At 44.5% G+C, this 19,799-nt stretch overlaps 1 protein-coding gene across 1 annotated transcript in view; it reads right to left on the bottom strand.

Annotated features, from left to right (window-relative positions):
* Positions 1–1,754: 1,754 nt before the first annotated feature.
* LOC140484607 (transmembrane protein 150A) overlaps positions 1,755–19,799 on the bottom strand; it is a 57,582-nt gene continuing 39,537 nt past the window's right edge. Inside the window, exons 4-7 of the mRNA XM_072583114.1 lie at positions 13,623–13,690; positions 9,731–9,861; positions 5,031–5,208; positions 1,755–3,818 (exon numbers count right to left, since the gene is read on the bottom strand). Coding sequence (XP_072439215.1) covers positions 3,595–3,818; positions 5,031–5,208; positions 9,731–9,861; positions 13,623–13,690 — 601 coding nt within the window. The 3' untranslated portion in view covers positions 1,755–3,594. The remainder of the gene's footprint in view (positions 3,819–5,030; positions 5,209–9,730; positions 9,862–13,622; positions 13,691–19,799) is intronic.

Raw genomic sequence — 19,799 nt, 5'->3', positions numbered from 1 at the left:
ACCTTTTTGGTTAGTGTTGTCATTGTGGCAAAGAGGTGACTGGGGAAAAGAGATTTTGAGGCCTTTTGTTTGGTGGAAAGGTGGGTGACAGACTCCCAGAAAAGGTGGGGTCGTGACATCTACCCCATTTCCGTTGACTACGGACCACCTTCCCATGAAGCTAGTGCCAGGTGCCCTTGCCAACTTCCTCAGAGTCAAGTGTTGGTCCCTTTTGAAATGTACAGATTGGGTTTGTATCATTTATATAGAACTCAGTGGTGATTTCGCCCTCAGCTCATGGACTGGCAATGTAGCCAGAGAGCCCAGAGGGCTGTAGGGGGAATTACTGTGCAATTACCACACTGGCCACTCCATAGGCCCACTTTCCCTTGGGTCCAGACAGTAATTCCCACGATCTCTCAATATATCTAGCATTAATTAATGCTGGCTGATCAAAGTCTGCTGTCAACATTTCTCATGAAGTTTGAAACAAACAACTTGCATTTATGTAGTGCCTGCGTGATTTTAGGTCATCCCAGAAATGCTTTGCAGCCATCTGAAGTGCAGTCACCATTTTAACTTTTATGATTAGATTAGATTAGATTCCCTACAATGTGGAAACAGGCCCTTTGGCCCAACCAGTCCACACCGACCCTCCGAAGAGTAACCCACCCAGACCCATTTCCCTCTGACTAATACACCTTACGCTATGAGCAATTTAGCATGGCCAATTCGTCTGACCTGCACATCTTTGGACTGGAAACCCACACAGACACAGAGAGGATGCGCAAATTCCACACAGACAGTTGCCCAAGGCTGGAATTGAACCTGTGACCCTGTTGCTGTGAGGCAACAGTGCTAACCACAGAGCCACTGTGGGAACTGTGATAGCCAATTTGCATACAGCAAGTTCCCATAGACATTAATGTTATAGGAATGGGAGAAACTGCATTCATGATTCATTGAGAACTGACTAGCAACCAAGACCCTGGGAATAACTATCCAGCTCTTCCTGAAGTAGTGTCACATTTACACTCACCTAAGAAGGCAGATAGAGCTTTGAGTTGACATCTCATCCAAGCAAAGGCACCTCCAATATATAGGGTGGCTCAGTGGTTAGCACTGCTGCCTCGCAGTGCTAGGCTCTTGGGTTCAATTCCACTCTCAGGCAACTGTCTTTGTGGAGTTTGCATGTTCTCCCACAGTCCATAGTGTGCAGGCTAGATGGGTTAGCCATGGGAAAGGATGAGCTGGGTCTGGGTGGCCACGCTCTTCAGCAGGTCAGTTTGACTTGATGCTTCCACAATGTCGGGATCCTATGGAGTGACTTCACCTGATGAAGGAGCAGCGCTATGAAAGCTTGTGATTTCAAATAAACCTGCTGGACTACAACCAGGCGTCATGTGACTTCTGACTTTGTCCACCCCAATCCAACACCGTTACCTCCACGTCATTGCACTGGAATGCCAGACTCAATGTTGTGCTGAAAAGAGTTGGGCTTGAACCCTTGAACCTCAGGCTCTGTGGTGAGAGTGCCTTCCCGTGAGCCCACAGCTGTATCAGTGCAAGGTGAGGACATTCTCAAACTTTCAGAATCCCAAATCTTTATTCCCAGGAGACATTTTAATTTGCATTGCTTGGGGAGTAAGAATAATGGAACAGACTAAAACAGAGAACCAAAATTCATCAACATCATTGTGAAGGACAGTAACACATTAGGTCAGTACTGCACTTAGCAATGTAACAATGAGATAAGTGATAAAAGACCAGGCTCCTTTGATTTACTGAATTTATTTCTAACAGTCTGCAGTGCTAAAAATAATATAGAACTAAATACAGTACGTTGTCCATTCTCCTGCTGAAAAGAGTAAAACACAAACAATCTGGAAAATAGGTCCAAAAACAGTGATGTCCATTTTTATTCTCCTGTGTCTGACAGGAAGGGTACAATTTTGGCACAAGGGGGTTTCATAAGGAGGTCTGTCACATCTCACCTTCGGTCGAGAGAGGGTCAGCAGAAACAGCAGCTCTGACAGAGCAGTGGGAGAGAACATGATCGATGATTTAAGTGGTTCACAAAAGAAGCATAAGTGGCATAAGGATTTTATTTGATCACGCAGTGGGGAGTTGTGATCTGCAATACAGTGCCTGATTGGAGATTCAGCTGCAAAGGGGAATCTGATAAATTCAACAAAGGATAGTGTTCTTGTGGTGCTATAGTAATAACCATATCTCTAAGCCAGGAGACCTGGGTCCCAGTCCTAACTACTCCAGAAGTCCCAACTACATAACAGTAACTCTAAAGAGATTGATTAGGAAAATATCTAACTAGTACAAGGGGAAACAAAATACAGGAGAGGTGAGGAACTAGTTGATTGAGAAAGTCAAAGAGAGGATACAGCCACGGGAGGCTCTAATGATCTCCATCTGTGCTGTGTGATTCTAAAACAACAAGTTACTGATTTTCAAAAATGCCTCAGATGAGTAACTCTGACACCCTCTTTTCTGCACTGCAGCTGGTGGCCAATCTGTACATCAGTGAGGAGGTCGGATGCCAAACTAGGTTGCTGCAGCTGTGCTACCCCCCCAAACCCCCTTCCCCTCTAAGAGACAGGTCTTCTTCCCTTCACACCCCACCCCCATAAGTTGAATTGCAACTTAATGAGATGTCAGTCTGACGATGAAGGAAGTGTTTTACAATCCATACTTCCATAAAGCCATCTCCAAACAGGAGCTCCCGTGTCATTTGGGATAAATATTCCTCTGAAACTCATGAGAAGGTCCAGAGTTCACAGTCGGGCAAGACAGGGTGCTGGGCCCCCATCATGGACCCACTGCAAGCTGCATCTGTCTGCTGAAACTTGCCTGAGAAACTGCTTTGTTTGTTAGTTACGCTGGCTATCCTCTCTCCAGAGGTACCCAGTGTAAATCCATGGCAGATAGATGGGGTCCTGATATCCCGCCCCCTCCCCCCTACCCCGCTCATACACCATAGACATCCTCGGCACGGGCTTGCCCAGTGGTAAGTTCAGTGGTAGGCCTGAAGCCTGACTTCTCTGCCTTCTGGCTGCCACTGACCACAAACAACAGTCAAGGATCCAGGAGGTGGCTGAAAAAGACAGAGAAGTCTGAGTCCCCTTCTTTAGGCCTTTCCTTCCCTGGCTGTCCTCAGATTGGCCAAAGCCAACTCTAGTTAGTGAACAAGGCTCATCGATATCTAGGCCTTGAAGCCTTGTACAGAAGTTGGAGTATAATGAGGCAGGAGGGCCTGGGATACCTCATGTGATTGGTGCTGGGAATGCCTATGGTGGACACAATAATAAGTGGAAAGTTGAAATTCAAAGCCCTTGGCCTTGTCTTGCCATATTGTAGCTGGAAACTATGTTGCCCAGTGAGAGGGATATGGGGGCCTGTGATACTCCATCTAGGGTTCACAATGTGCTAACTGGCTATTCGCTAAGAAACAAGAAAACCAACCTGTGGGGTCCAAAGAAGAAGAAACATTTTGATAGAGACAAAGAGATTTACGCAACATAAAATGTAAGTATTACAGAGAATGGTATGATTCCAACAACCCGTATTCCTGCGGCCTGTCTGCACATGGTAATCCGTATGTCATTTATCGAACGTGGCCATATTTGTACCTCTGGGTTCGGACAGAATTGCAACCTTCTCATCATCAGGTCTACTAATCAATGCATAGAGCACCGCTGAGGTTATATAGTAAAATTCAAAGGAAAATGACATGATGAAGACGTAGAAATTTGTGGCCAAGATCCATTCACAGATGGCTCCTATATGTTGCCTCTTGGTGTCTGGATGGACAAAAAAGGCCAGATCTGCAACAGAGTTAAGGATAAGTCATAACAAAGGGCTGGTTTATTGTTGAAGTGTAAGCACGAGTATCTCCCACCCTTTCTCCTCACACAATTCTTCAACCCACTCTGTTTCCACTGAAGAGATCCCCATGGTCCAGTCACCTTTCTCGTTCTCCTGACACTTGGTCATGCTGTGACATTGATATATATGCAGCTGAGCTGTATACTTGGCCTTATATCAGAGTACCTCATTCATGTGAAGATGGCTCTGATTGACTGTCCCTTGGCCCAGTGTACAGAGAAAGAGGAATTTGTTGGATCCAATTGAGTTGCTACGATCAAGAATGCACTATCTCTGTCTCTCCTTTCTCTGCCTTTCACTTCTCTTCCCCTCTGCTTCCCATTCTTCTACCTCCTCCTTTCCTATCTCCTCTCATTTTATCTCATTACCCTCCCCTTGTATCTCTTCTGTCCTCCCCTATATCCCTCTTCCCATCCTTGGTTCTCCTGTCCTCTTCCCCCCTCCTCCTTTCATCTTGTCTCTCTCTCTCTTCCCCTCCTATCTCCTTCCCCCACTCCCTGCCCTCTTGTCACTCTTTGGATCTGCCAATCGAGTATTTGTAATTCCAAATTCTCGATCATTTTGTCTTGGCATTCCCATAAGGAAGCTTGGTGGATCTGAGTGTCTACTTCCTGTCTTGGCAGCCTCCCCCAAACCCCGCTTGAATGAAGCTGGTAACTTTGCACGGGTTCTGCTGCTGCCAAACCTTCTGGGAGTTTGACCAATTCTGCTGCTGGATGCATCTGATAAATGGGACTGAGCATCAACTCTGATAGAGAGCTATTCCACCAAAGGAAGCATCACAGTTAAACATAGCCCTGTCCTGACCTGCCATTGGCCTAGCGGCACTGACAGTCTCAGATAGCTTTATCTTTCCTTCCCAGACTATGCGAGACAAATCAATTGTAGAATGGGGAATGAGTTCATGACAAGCACTGGGAGAATGTTAAAGAAAAGAAACATGAGATTTTTTGGAAGGAGCAGGGCATCTAATTGTCCAGCTCTTTCAAAGAACTAGAATGGGAAGTGGGCTGAATGGCCTTGTGATTCATGTTCATCGTCCTTCAGAAACAGGCTCTCCACAACTTCTCTCTGTTTGTTCTATGTAGCGGATGGGAGCAGTACTAGAGAGCAACCCCAAACCCAGCACAGCCACAACCAAGAAAGGATACAACAAATAGAGAAGACCACTTGGAAAATGGTCAGAACTGCACGTAGAGGCACCAAGAAGCACTCCTTCCCCGTCAAATGGAGCCTGAATGTTAAAGCTGTCTGTAAAATGGTATAAATACAACCGCTGACAAAACACAGCGTGGCTCCAAAGTAGTGTAGCACCATGAGAACTGATGGCTGGAAGAGAAGCAGCTCATGTTAGGGCAGCCAAATATGTGATTTCATTACAATACAACCCATTCAAGTCCAACGTAAGTGTCACAAATGCACAAAGGCAATTGCAACCAATCCTAGAAGAAGTCACTTCCTGTTTAGTTGTGTTGAGCTAATGGAAGAAAAGAATTTTCAAGTGCTGTTTATCTGACCAATCCCTCACATTCCATCTTGCCCATGACCCCCACCCTTTCCCATCATTCAAGCCTTTCCCTCCCATTTCCACTTTCCCATTATCCATCATGTCAATCCTCTCTACTCCCAATCCCCTACAGAATCCAGTTTGCAACATTCGCGGACCACACTTCCATCCCAAACACCACTTCCCCACCCCCAACCCCACTTCCCCACCCCCAACCCCCACAACCTGTCCTTCAAAATTTGCATTTACTTCACTTCCCACCCATTTTGTTGATGGAAGTCTTTAAATTAGGAACAACAATGCAGCTTGAGTATTTTGGAGGATTGTCCCAGGGCCTCCCTGATCAGTTCCTCTTCTACAATCAGCACTTGGTGCAGAATGAGTAATGGCTCAGTATTTGTCAAGAGAAATTTCTGACTAGTTACAGTTGAGGCAATGGTGGCACCATTTTAATCACAAAATAAACACACACAGAGACTGACACATGCACACACACGCGCGTGCACAGACACACACATGCACAGACACACGTGAGCACTCGCACACAGACAGATAGACTGAGTCTCTCACTCAGATACAAACAGGAAGAGTCACACAGATGCACACACAAAAACAGGTGGTCTCCCATGCCCACATACACAGGTATAAACACACACACACACACACACACACACTCCCTTACAGGCACACACATGCACACACAAACATGCACAGAGGCAAAATCTCTTACACACAGACACACATAAACACAGACAGACAGAAAGACAGGCAGAGTTTCACACATATAAACACACACACAGAATTACTCATTCACACACACACACAATCACACACACACAATCACTCAGTCACTCAGTCACTCACCCACACACAGACACATACAGAGTCACACGCACAAACACATGCAGAATCTCACATAGACACAGGTCTCACATACACAGGTAGAGTCATACACAAACAGGCAAATATCCTTCGCATGTCTATAATCACAAAACAAGCATCAAGGAAGAAAACCACACACAACAGAGGCGAATTGCCACAATTGCTCCAATGATGAGAGATTTTAGCGAGAGGGTTAGGTTCGAGAAGCTGGGCTTTTACTTTATAGAGCAAAGAGGGTTGTCGGACATTTGGTTGCAGTGTCCAAGACAATGGGAGATAAGGCTAGGTAAAGAAAGTTGTTCCCACCATCTGATGGGATGAGGATGAGGGGACAGAGGTTGAAAATTTTAGGTAAAAGACACAGGGAGATTTTGAGGAAGAACTTCAGGATGTACACAGCAAGTGTTATTTTTATTCTTTCATGAGATGTGTGATCAATAGGACTAGCGTCTCTTGCCAGTCATGTGGGTTAGTTTGTGCTGGTTGGTTTCAGAATCAATAAAGTGTGGTGCTGGAAAAGGCGCAGCAGGTCAGGCAGCATCTGAGCAGCAAGACAGTCGAGGTTTTTAGCATAACCACGATGAAGGGCTATGCCCGAAACTTTGACCCGCTTGTTCCTCAGATGCTGCCTGACCTGCTGTGCCTTTTCCAATGCCACACGTCATCGACTCTGATCTCCAGCATCTGCAGTCCTCACTATCTTCTAGTTGGCTTTACCCTTCTTGGAGGTTGTTTGAGCTGCACACATGCAAGCAAGTGGAGACAATATCATGAGTTATGACTTATGTATGTGGTGGGCAGGCATTGGAAGTCAAGAGATGAGGTCTCAGTTTCTGAGCTGCTTTTACAGCCAATGACGTGACTAGTTCATTTCAGATTCTGGTCAATGGTTATCCCCAGGATTGTAGGGATTCAGTGATGGTAATGCCATTGAATGTCAGAGGGTGATGGTTAAATTCTCTCTTGTTGGAGATGGTCATTGCTTGGTACTTGTGTGGCGTGAACGTTACATGCCACTCGTCAGCCTGAACTTGGATATTGTCCTGAAATCAACAAATGCTGGAGCTAACAGTGGGTCAGACAGCATCCAAGTAGAGAGAGAGAGAGAGAGAGAGAGAGAGAGAGCATGGTCTTGCTGCATTTGGACATGGGCTGCTTCAGTACCTGAGGAATCGTTAATTGTACAATCATCAGAGAACATCACCTTTTCTGAATCTATGATGAAAGGTGGATTATCAATGAACTAACTGAGTCGGGGATACTCCCCTAACTCCTGCAGTGCTATCCTATGACTGAGATCATTGGTGTCCAACAACCAAAGCCATCAAAGGTTATCTGGCGTAGGTCAGAATGTGGAGCTGAGTCCTGCTCTTATTAAATGGCTAAAGGGGCTGAGTGATCTACTCTTACTGCTATGTTTGTATGGAGCCAAGTCCATCTCCCTTTGTATTAGTATGACTTGAATCCCTGGAGAGTTTCCTCCTGACTCCCATTCAATTTTTCCAGGGCTCCTTCATGACACACTCCATCAAATGTTGATCTGATGGAAATGGCAGTCACTCTCACTTTCCCTCTACAGTTCACTTCTTTTCTCCCTATTTCAACACAGGCTGCATTGAGGTCAATAGCCAAATGGTGCTGGTGGAATCCAAATTGAGCGTCAGTGAACAGCTTACAGCTCAGCAGTTGCTGCTTGGTGGCATTGCTGATGACCCCTTCCACCACCTGATGAAAATCGAGTGGGAGACTCAACAGGGAGAGATTGGATTTGTCCTGCTTTTTGTGAACAGGACAATCTTGGGCAACATCCGACCTTGTTGGGTACATGGCAATGCTGAAGTTGTACTGGAAGACTATGGTTAATTCTGTGCATGAGTCTTCAGCACCATTATCAGGCCCCATTGCCTTCCAGCATCTTCAACCATTTCACTTTATCACTCGAAGTGAATTAACTTGGCTGAAGGGTGGCATCTGTGATGCTGGGGACCTCAGGAAGAGGCTAAGACAGAACATCCACTTAACACTTCTAACTGAAGATGTAAATGCTGATGTACTGACCTCCCCATCATTGAAGATGGAGATACCTGTGGACCCTCTTTCTCCTGTTATTTGTTTAATTGTCCACCAGCCATCACAACTGGATATGGCAGGTCTGTCAAGCTTAGATCTGATCCTTTGGTTGTTGAATCAATTACCCTTGTCTATCAAACGCTACTTCTGCTGTTTCTCATTGCTGGGCAGATGCCTCAGTTGTAGCTTCACTAGTATTAGTGGTGCTGGAAAAGCACAGCAGTTCAGGCAGCATCTGAGGAGCAGTAAACCTGATGAAGGGCTTTTGCCAGAAACGCCATTTTTACTGCTCCTCGGATGCTGCCTGAACTGCTGTACTTTTCCAGCACCACTGATCCAGAATCTGGTTTCCAGCATCTGCAGTCATTGTTTTTACCCTGTAGCTTCACCAGGTTAATGCCTCATGTTTCAGGTCTGCCTGGTATGCTGACTTGCACTCGCTATTAAACCAAGGTTGATTCCCTGCCTTGATGGCAATGGTAGCGTGGGGGGATATGCTGGCCATGAGGTTCCAAATTTATTTGCATACAATTCCACAGCTGCTGATGGCCTACAGACCTTCGTGGTAGTCAGCTTTGAGCTGCTAGTTCTGTTCCGAATCTATCCCACTGAACACATTAGTGCTGCCATGCAAAGCAATGAATCAGACTCTCAATGTGAAGACTGTATCCATAGGAAATTGTATGGTGGTCATTCCTTTATGAATAGATGTGTCCGCAACAGGTAAATTGACAAGGTCCGGTAGGTTTTTCCACTCTGACAATGGAAAAACACTCACATATTTTAGTAACTGTCACACTAAAGAGTTGAAGAAGCCATGCATACACTGTATTAAGATCGCAAGGATGGTGTCAATTATTAGTTTTTCTATTAGTTCTCCAGCATGTTTAACTTACTGGACAACAAAGTCTCCGTAAACCAATAAAAACAGATGCTGTATTCTCCCAGTGTTAAAACCCAATCACTGACTCCCCTTCATTAAAGGAAGCCAAGTGCCATGTGCAATCCACAGTCTAAAGATGTGCAGGTTAGGTGGATTGGCCTTGGGAAATGACCCATAGAGTCCATGGATATGCAAGTTAGATGGATCAGCCATGGGAAATGCAGGGTTACAGCAATAGGTTAAGGGGTGTGAGTTTGGGTGGGATTGTCTTTGGAGGGTCAGTGAGGACTCAATGGACCGAATGGCCTGCTTCCACACTTTAGGGATTCTATGAATCTATGATCTTTTGAATATATCAACCATCTGATAACCAAAATGGGAAAACAAAACATTTATTGAAAGTGGGCTCATAATCTAGATCCTTATTAGGTTGACCCCCCCGAAGAGAGCTTATCATTTTCAGCCAGCAATGAACCAAATGTGGTCCCATCACAGACACATGCACTTACATTGCAGTTTCCAGCGATGAAGCCTCCTATAGAGCCAAAGAAGCCTATAATCATAGCGGCCTTACTCAGCACAGCCTCGTCCCCTTTCCGTTCCACTATCTGAGCATGTCGGAAAATGCACACCAAAGCAACTGGAAGAAGGAGAGCATGAAGCAGATTAACAAATGGGCTACTTTCCCTAAATTCACACCATTTATCAGATGCTGCGTCGTGGACTTACTTCTTCTCGATTTGATAACAGTTGGACCCATTAAGATTTACAGCATAGAGGGAAGATATTCGACCCATTATTTTGCTTGGGCAATCTATTTGCTCTGTATTAACATCTGGGTCAAATATTTTGACATTATTCCCCTAAGTATGTCAATGACATCTGCCTTAAATGTGACAAAACGTTGAACGTTCTAACTCATTGGATCACTGGCACTGATACAAACTAATTGGAATGATTACTGGTTTCTATGTGTACTGACTCTCCAGGTAAAGGATCTCTCCCTAAATAACTTCTCATTTTGGTGCCCAATTCAAACTTGCAGGATTGAGTTTTCCTTGAATTATTTTCTCCCACTCGTTTCCCTCCTCCAGAATCCTTCAGTCATCTCAGTTGAATCATCTCTTAACTTTCCCTGCTCCAGTTGAAATAGTTCCAGCGCCTGGGAGCATCTCAATCTACTTAATTCTTCATGCTCACTATCGACGGATTCAATTCCTTTCAAAGGGACTTCTATTGGAGTAAAGCTTTGTATCTCCCTGACATGACATTATCAGACCTGGTCATACAGTGCTGATGGTGCTGGATGAAATCAAAAGCTGTTAACGATCCTGGAAATTTAGGGATCAAATCCCACCCTGCAAATTATGTGAATCACAGAAAGCCAATCAGCAGATTAAAATTAGGACAGCAAATGGTTTGCTGGCTGTTATGCTGAAAGACGTGGGACGTAAGATGAAGTCTGACTGCAGTTACAAAGGGGTTTGGTGAGGTCACATCTGATGTATTATGTACATGTCTATGCTCCTCACTTAAGGATAAACATATATGCCTTCAAATGAGTACAGTGAGGGTTCATTACCTCATTCCTGGGACGAGGGGATTGTCCCATGAGGAGATATTGAGTAGATGAAGCCTATATTCCCACTGTTCAGAAAAATGACTGATGGTCTCATTGAAAAATGAAATGCTTTGACCAACACTGGGAAGCAGTTCTCCCTGGCTGGAGGTGATCTTGAATATACAGACACCGTCTTAGAACAAGCAACTGGCCGTTAGGTCTAAGATGAGGAGAAATTTCTTCACTCAAAGAATCTTTGAAAATCTCTGCAGAGAATTGTGGTGCTTAGACAAGAATTACATTCGAGACATCGGCAGATTTTTCAAATATCAAAGGAATCAAGATGTGTGGGTACAGCACAGGAAGGTAAATTCAAGGCAGAATTGCTGTCACAATCGTATTGAGTAGTGGAGCAGACCAGACTAATACTTCCTTTACATTGAGAACTTTATTCTCTGCAATTAAGTGAGATTACCAACATGGTGCCAATAGGGGTGTCTTTGGATTTTGGGATCAGATAAATTGTGAGTAGATTGAAGCTGCCTGAAATAGTTTATTAAGTTGCCCTTTTGCCAGCAGAGAATGAAATCTTTTCTGCCATCAGTTTGTCATAGTGTTACAGAGTCAAACAGCAAAGAAATAGGCCCTTCAGCCCACTACATCTATGCTGCCCAACAAACACCAGGTAGAATTAATCCCATATCCCTGCCCTTGGTTTATGGCCAACTATATCCTTATATTTTAAACATCCAGATGCTTCTTAAACGTTTTGAGAGTATTCCATCACCCTCTCAGGCAGCACACTCCAAATTTCAACCACCCTTGGTGTGAAAATATTTTTCTCAAATCTCCTTTAAACCACTTACTCTGCACCTTAACCATGTGCGCTCTGGTCTGCCATGGGGAAAAGATTCTCATGATCTATACTGTCTACGTCTCTCATAATTTTGCATAGCTCAAAAAGCTTCCCCTCTCAGTCTCCGCCGCTCCAAGGAAACCAAACCCAGCCTATCCAGTCTCTCCTCATGATGGAGACTTATCAGCCCAGGCAACATCCTGGTGCACTTCCTTTGCACCCTCTCCAGTGTAATCACTTCCTTCTGATAGCATGCCAACCAGAACTGCACACAGTAATCCACCTGTGGCCTAACCAATGTTTTACTAAGTCGTAACAAGATGTCCTTGCTCTTACAGTCTACAGCTCAGGTGATGAAAGCAAGCATCCCATATACCTTCTTCACTGGCCTGTCTACCTGTGCTGACACCTTCAGGGATCTATGGACTTGTACACCAAGGTCCCTTTGCTCCTCAGTACTCCCTAGGAATCTATTATTTATTGCGTAAATCCTTCCTTTATTAGATGTCCAAAAATGCATCATTTTGCACTTACTAGGATTAAATTCCATCTGTCATTACTCTGTCCAATTTGCCAACTGATCAATATCAGATTGTAGCCTGAGACCATCATCTTCATTGTCAGTAAAACCACCAGTTTTCATGTCATCTGCAAACTTACTCATATACCTTCTATGTTCACATCCAAACCCTTAATGTACAAAACAAACAGCGAGGATCCCAGCACTGATCCCTTCGGTACATCGCTGGTCATTGGCTTCCAATCACAAAACAACCTTCCACCATCACCATTTGTCTCCTATTTGCAAGCCAATTTCAGATACAATTTGCTTTGGATCCCAAGGGCTAGCTTTGGACCAGTCTTTTATATGGAACCTTGTCAAAGGCGCTATGTAAATCACACCACTGCACTACCCTCATCAATATGTTTAGTCAGACAGGATCTCCCTCTAACAGATTGACAGCTGAGTTTATTCTCGATTAAGACTCTAGTCTGAAAGATAGTGCTGTAAATTGGGGCACTACAGCGGCTCAGTGGCTAGCACTGCTGCCTCACAGAGCCAGGGACCCAGGTTTGAGTCTGCCTTTGGATGATTGTCTGTGTGGAGTTTGCACATTCTCCCTATATCTGCATGGGTTTCCTCCAGGTGCTCTGGTTTCCTCCCACTGAATCCAAAGATTCACAGGCTAAGTGGATTAGCCTTAGGAAATGTGTGTGTGTGTGTGTGCATGCGGGGGGCGGGGGGTAGTGTAGGTATTGGTGGGATGCTGTTTGGAGGGTTGAAGTGGGTTACATGGCCTGCTTCCATATTATAGGGATTCTATGAAATGGTTCAAAAAGAACACGCAATGCACCACTCTGGAATGTGGCCCTTCCCTCCTTAGTGTTTACCCAGAGATTAAGAATGATTAGACCTGGAATTATCCAGCATCAATTCAGTTGTGTGTGTGAGGTGGTCCCTGGAAAAGTCCCTCCACTGCTATCTTTCACTGCGAAAGCAAGACTTTCCTATTGCAATCCATTCTAAATCAGCATACTCTAACAATGGCAATCTATTGCTTCATCAAGTCAAATCTTGAAAAAAAAGGCAACTTTGAAAAAGCCATTCAGCAGAAGCTGGATGGGTTTTATTTGCACAGTATAACCACTGTATCATTGTTGTTTCCATTAGGTGGGGAGACTAGGACCCTTGGGCACAGCCTTAGAATTAGAGGGGGTAAATTTAGAACAGAAATGAGGAGACATTTCTTCAGCCAGAGAGTGGTGGGCCTGTCGAATTCATTGCCATGGAGTGCAGTGGAGGCCGGGAAGTTAACTATCTTCAAGGCAGAGATTGATAAATTCTTGATCTTGCAAGGAATTAAGGGCTACAGGGAGTTGAAATGCCCATCAGCCATGATTAAATGGCGGAGTGAACTCGATGGGCCGAATGGCCTTACTTCCACTCCTATGTCTTATGGTCTTATGGTCTTATCATACTTACATAAAACAGAGACTGCATTAAGCACCGCGCTGTAGAGAGAGTTTTCAGGAAGGTTCATTCCACTGGTGCTGTAATGAATAGCAAAGTATGAGAAAGGAGCATTGTTTATTATTTCTCAAGAAGAGAGAACAGAGACATGAAATGCACACAAACTCTGTAGTGTCAGTGCAGCTGTGGATGAGATCACAGAATCCACTCTTGGATTGTAATTTATTTAGTGTACTGCTACTGATATATCCCAGAAAACAATCACCCAAGTCAACATATTGGCTGTTGGACAATAATCCCAGAGGGCTTGGCAGTGCAGAACTTGAAAGAGAGACAAAGCTTTCATTTTATACTCATCAGAACACATGCAAGAATGTCAAATTTCAAACAGTCACAACAGTTTATACGACTGGGGGCAAGGGAGCAGATTGGTTGGCAGATTGTCTCTGATTGGCCAAGTCGTTATCATGAAGAAAGGAACAGGGATCTATTTTGGATATTCTGCACATTTAAAGTGATGGTAGTACAAATATTTCACATATCTTTGTCACACGTTCTGTAATTCCATGTCAAACAACATATCCTATCCTGCATAAGTAAGTCAGCTCTCGTCATGGGCACACTGAGGGGGCAAGAACTGGAAATGGCAAGTGTATGGTGCAGAAGAGGGAAACTGAGGGTTGAAGAATTTGATTTGTACTGCTAACATTTCACAGAAAACTTTAATAACTGGCAAGTCCACAGATTATTGAGACCAGAACAGTACCTCAGACCTTTTTCAATGGTTGCACTCTGCACCTTGGTGGTCTGCTGGTGTCATCACTGCCGCTCAAAGAGCCATGGCTGAAATCATGTGACATCACAGAACGTCACTGAACCTCCTGACTTCTAAGTGATTGATACACTTGAATGGAGAACACAGGAGCAGGAGGAGACCATTCAGCCCCTCAAACTTGTTCTTCCATTCTAGTAACAGTCGATCATCCATCTCAGCGTTATTTCCCCTTGGTATCCCATATTCTTTGATGTCAGTGTTATCTAGAAATTAAGATCTATCTCGAACACACTGAGTCTCCACAGCACAGTGGAGCAGAGAATTCCAAAGATTCACCACCCTTCCTCATTTTACCCCAGAGAAGTATCCTCATTTCCTCTTTGGTCCTGTGTTAATCTGGTGTCCCCTTAACTCCATCTATGCACTATTTGCCTCATCTACACCATATGGCAATGAGTTCTGCCTGTCCTCTGAGTCTAGAAGCTCCTCTTGAACTCATTACTGGATTCTTACTTAAAAAGACAATAAAAACCTCTCCAGACTGGGGATCATCCTAGTGAACATTCTCTGAACTGTCTCCAATGAAATATTTATTCTGTGAGATCCCTTTGTTCCTTCTCTCAACCTGACCTGTACCTTCCAATAATGTGACCTTCTTTGACCTCCCTATTCTTTCTACATCTGGGAACACTACACATAATTCATCCCGATAATTATTTCTATGCTAAGTTGTCAACTGGTACAATATCATTATATTACATACAATATCTATAGCCTTTATATAGGGTGGATCCACACTGTATAGGGGTCAAAGCTCTACCCCTGTATGTGATCCTGATAGAAGTAAACATATAATACTTCCTAGCTCATATGCATATCAACCCCCTTCCTGACTCCCATTAGGAGAGCTCAATACTGGGCACACAGTTCCACAAAACACCACTGAAACAGGAATTATCTTGCCAGGAAAATCCCCTGTACTGTCCACCTCCTGCCCAATTGCCAATCCCTCAGAGGAAGGAATGCACTCACGACAGAGTCCTCGGGTAGAGGAATGGGTGGGAGGTGGGGGAGAGAAGTGGGGGGTGGAGAGAGAGAGAGAGAGACAGAGAGAAAGAGAGAGAGATAGACAGAGACAAACTGGTGGGATAGGGTAAAAGAGAGAAAGAGAGACAGTCTGTAAGACATAGCTCAAGATGAAGAAGATGGAAAAAGGGATGTAAAACACTTGCAGAGAAACACCTTGAAGAGATTTGGGGTGGCTTGGTGGCTCAGCAGTTAGCGCTGCTGGCTGAGAGCACCAGAGATGTGGGTTCAATTCCACCCTTGGGAACAGTCTGTCTAGAGTTTTCACATTCTCTCTGTGTGGGCTTCCTCTGGGTGCTCTGATTCACTCCCACAATCCAAGGATTGCAGGTTAGTTGGATTATCCATGTAGGGTTACAGGGAAAGTGTAGAGGGGTGGGCCTGGGTGGAATGCTCTTTGGAAGGGCCGAATGGCCTGCTTTCATATTGCAGGGATTCTATGAATAAAAAGAAAGAAAATCTCGATGTGGTGCATTCACAATATGTTGGGGTGGCAAAATGTATCAGCCATGATCAAATAGCAGAGCAGACTCAGTGGGCCGAATGTCCTAATTCTCCTCCTTTATCGTATGGGCTTATGAAAGGATGTTTACCTGCCTTCCTGCTCCTATCACAATGCCTAATGTCAGTCTTCATCAGTCAGACAGTGGGTTGTACACAAGCAGGTGGGGGAGGGGGACCCAATACGTCACTTTTAAACATTCTATGAGGCCATGTAAAGGAGGGGCTGGTGTTACTCAGCATCTTTTGATGGACCCAGAAAGTGCTTGAACAGCAAGAGGGCATTGGATGATCATTTGGACAGAGATAATGTGCAAATGTCCGGGAAAAGACAGAAGAATGGTGCTTGGTAGTGACACCCATTTGAACAGCCAGGAAGAATGGGCTGAATGGCCTCCTTCAGTGCTGTAACTCTTCTGTGAAGTGGAATGTGGTAAACACCAATGTTCCCACTCTACTACCCACAGCCACTGGGAGGCGTCGTGCACAGCGATAGCTATGGCACTGCATGGCGTCTGCTTTCTAGAAGTCTCTGTTGTGCACGGTCCCCTGAGATCCACATGGTGGGTAAGGCAATGAGAGATAATGGTGGCAAACAAAGTGGCTAACGTGTGCACAGCAAGAGCCCACAAACAGCAATGTGACAATAACCAGATAATCTGTTTTTGTGTCTTCATAGTTGAGCGAAATATTTTCGACAAGACACTCAGAAGGCTCTTCTTAACCCTGAGATAATCTGTAGGGACAGAAGTAAGCCATTCAGCCCATCAAACCCACTCCGCTACTCCAATGAAATTATGGCTCACCTGGTAATCTGCAACTCTACTTTGCTGCCTTACTGATTAAAAATCTGTCTCAGTCTTGAAAATATAACATGAATGGTCACTCATGTTCATCTGAAAAGGATGAATTGATGTCTCAGTACTCAGAAAGTAGGCTAGATTCAATGTGACTTGAACCCACAATCTTTTTAAGATGAAAGCCTGCTTAGCACTGAGCCATAGCCAAAAGCCTTTTAAAACGGATTCTTTTAAGGTAGAGACAACAAATGTGCACAAATGCGACATTAGAAAGAAAAAGTGATAAAAGAAAAGATAAAAATTCGAGGCTTAAAAGTGGCTAGTTTGGACCAAACAGATGTAAGACAATTGGAGAAGGGAGGGGGGGGGAGCGGCAGCAGGGTGGGCTGTAGGGGTGAGGAGGCAGGGAAAGTTTCAAGAATGATCTTTTATTTTAGAAGTTACATGAAATCACTGAGATTTGCTGAGGTCTGTTGAACATTGTTGCACGTCAAACTCCAAACAGGCCTTGTTTCAAGGCAGCCTGATTAAATTAGTGATATAATTTCATGTCCAGAACTCAAAACAAGCCTCTGAGCCTGAAGGCCATGGGTTTATGCAACACTGTTGGATATTACCACAAAACCCAGATTAACACTTCAGTGGAGAACAGAAAGCATACCAAACTGTGGGAGCTAACAACTTGCAGATGAATCCGCAGCCACAAGTGATTATATTAAATATTTGGTTTGATTTATTTACAGTTGATTCTGCTATAATGTGTTTCCTCAATGTGAATTGGCTTTAACGTGATTGAAGAACTTAGACCATTATTTGTAGAACATGAACTCTCCTGACTTGTATTATTTGTAGAACGCAAACTCTCCTCAGCTGTATTGGCTATAATGTGATTCCAGCCCCGTGGCACAGCTGTTGCGCCATGTTCTTTATAACGCGAGATCGCAACTATCGTGGTTATATCGGAACCGACAGTACTTGATTTGATTTATTTATTGTCACATATATTTTGTTCCAAAATACATTGATAAGTGTTGTGTAGTGTCGTCAGTCCCTGGCGCCATTTTAAAACAGAGAAAAATAAACCAAAACATAGAATATAAGAGCATAAAAATGAAGAAATAAAGAAATAGTCTTTAACTTTACAGTCTTTCTTGATGAGTGCTCATCTATGGGCCTGTTGGCCAGACATGAGTCCCCTTTGCCACCCAGCTGCCAGTGGAACAAGAGTCGCCATTCTTTGGTGCCACTTTGTCTCCACCAATGCCCTCGCCGTTACGAGTCTAGGCTGGGCCTTGTCAATGTAACCGTCACAGATTCTGCTGAGTACTGCAGGAACTGCACTATGCCGTTGCCATGAGTCCACTGCAGGCCCACCTTGCCGATGCTGCCAATGCCACCCAGTGCCATACTGGGTCCAAGCTCACCTTGCTCAGGGGATCCCATGGTGTGATTTTCAGTAAAGACCAGCAGAGGAGCTCTTTTAATGCAATAGCCAACATCTAACCTTCAATCAACACCACTAAAGATAGATCAATGCTTATCTCTTGTTGCTGCTTGTTGGGCCTTGATATTTCAAAGATGGTTGCTGCCTTTCCTTCTCTATAACAGAAGCTATTCAATGGCTTTCAAACAGTTCAGGGGAGCCTGAGAATAGAGAATCTACAGGAACATACAGCATGTAGTAATACTGTAGTATGGAGGCAATGGTGTTGGCCTAGTAATCTAACACCTGTGGCTCACACTTTAGGGGGGTGTGTTCACATCCCACCAAGCCAGGTGGTGAAAATTTGAATTCAGTCAAAATGCTGTGGAATTAAAAAGCCAGCCAGTGGTGAATGTCTGCTGCATCTTAATTTTCTTTTGCCCTAAGTATGAGTTTTATCGGGGTTTTTGGTTGGTTTCTCACTGTGACACCTAATGAGTTTACTCATGTTATTTTACCAAACCTATCTCATTAACTGCCCACCCCTTCCCTACAGTGCTCCAGTCTCCCAATTTTAGACCCCATCTTACCACGTGTCATTCCCCGAATAAGTTGCCTCTGCCAGGAATTCCTGAAATTTTTGGCATCTTCACCTGGATAAGTATTGTCAATCTGGGGTTGTCCTGCACAATTCCTAACATTTGCTCCAGACGTGCCAGGCAGGTGGTGGGTATCAGAGTTGACAGTGTGGCGCTGGAAAAGCACAGCAGGTCAAGCAGCATCTGAGGAGCAGGAGAATCAACATTTCGGGCATGAGCCTTTCAACAGGAATAGCTCAAGATGAAAAAGATGGAAAAAGGGAAGTAAAATACTGACAGAGAAATGTCTTTCAGAGGATTTGAGGTGGCATGGTGGCTCAGTGGTTAGCACTGCTGCCTCAGTGCACTAGGGATCTGGGTTCAATTTCATCCTTGGGTAACTGACTGTCTGGAGTTTTCACATTCTCTCTGTGTGGGTTTTCTCCGGGTGCTCCGATTCCCTCCCACAATCCAAAGATGTGCAGATTAGTTGGATTATCCATGCGGGGTTACAGAGAAAGTGTAGAGGGGTAGGCCTGGGGGGGGATGCTCTTTGGAAGGGCCGAATGGCCTGCTTTCATACTGTAGAGATTCTATGAGTAAAAAGAAAGAAAATCTCGATGTGGTACATTCATAATATTTTTGGGGGGACAAAATGTATAAACCAAGATCAAATGGCAGAGCAGACTCAATGGGCTGAATGTCCTAATTCTCCTCCTTTATCATATGGTCTTATGAAAGGATGTTCACCTACCTTCCTGATCCTATCATAATACCCAACGTCAGTCAGTCAGATAGTGAGTTGTACACAAGCAGACTGGGGAGGAGCACAATACATCACTTTTAAACATTCTATTAGGCTGTGGGTTTGGGTATCAGAGCCAACAGGCTGGGTCCCAGAGGTTCTTCCCCAGGACCAGCAGTGGAGGCCATGACAGTAGGCCATGCCAGCCCTGTCTGGGATTGGCACCTGTGCCAGTGCAGACTCAGCTGTCTGGAGGAACGCCCAACACTAGCAAGTGACCT

Source organism: Chiloscyllium punctatum, chromosome 13 (assembly GCF_047496795.1).
Source record: "Chiloscyllium punctatum isolate Juve2018m chromosome 13, sChiPun1.3, whole genome shotgun sequence".
Classification (NCBI taxonomy): Eukaryota; Metazoa; Chordata; class Chondrichthyes; order Orectolobiformes; family Hemiscylliidae; genus Chiloscyllium; species Chiloscyllium punctatum.
Note: the sequence above shows the minus strand (reverse complement) of the source record. Positions and strands in the feature narration are given on the sequence as shown.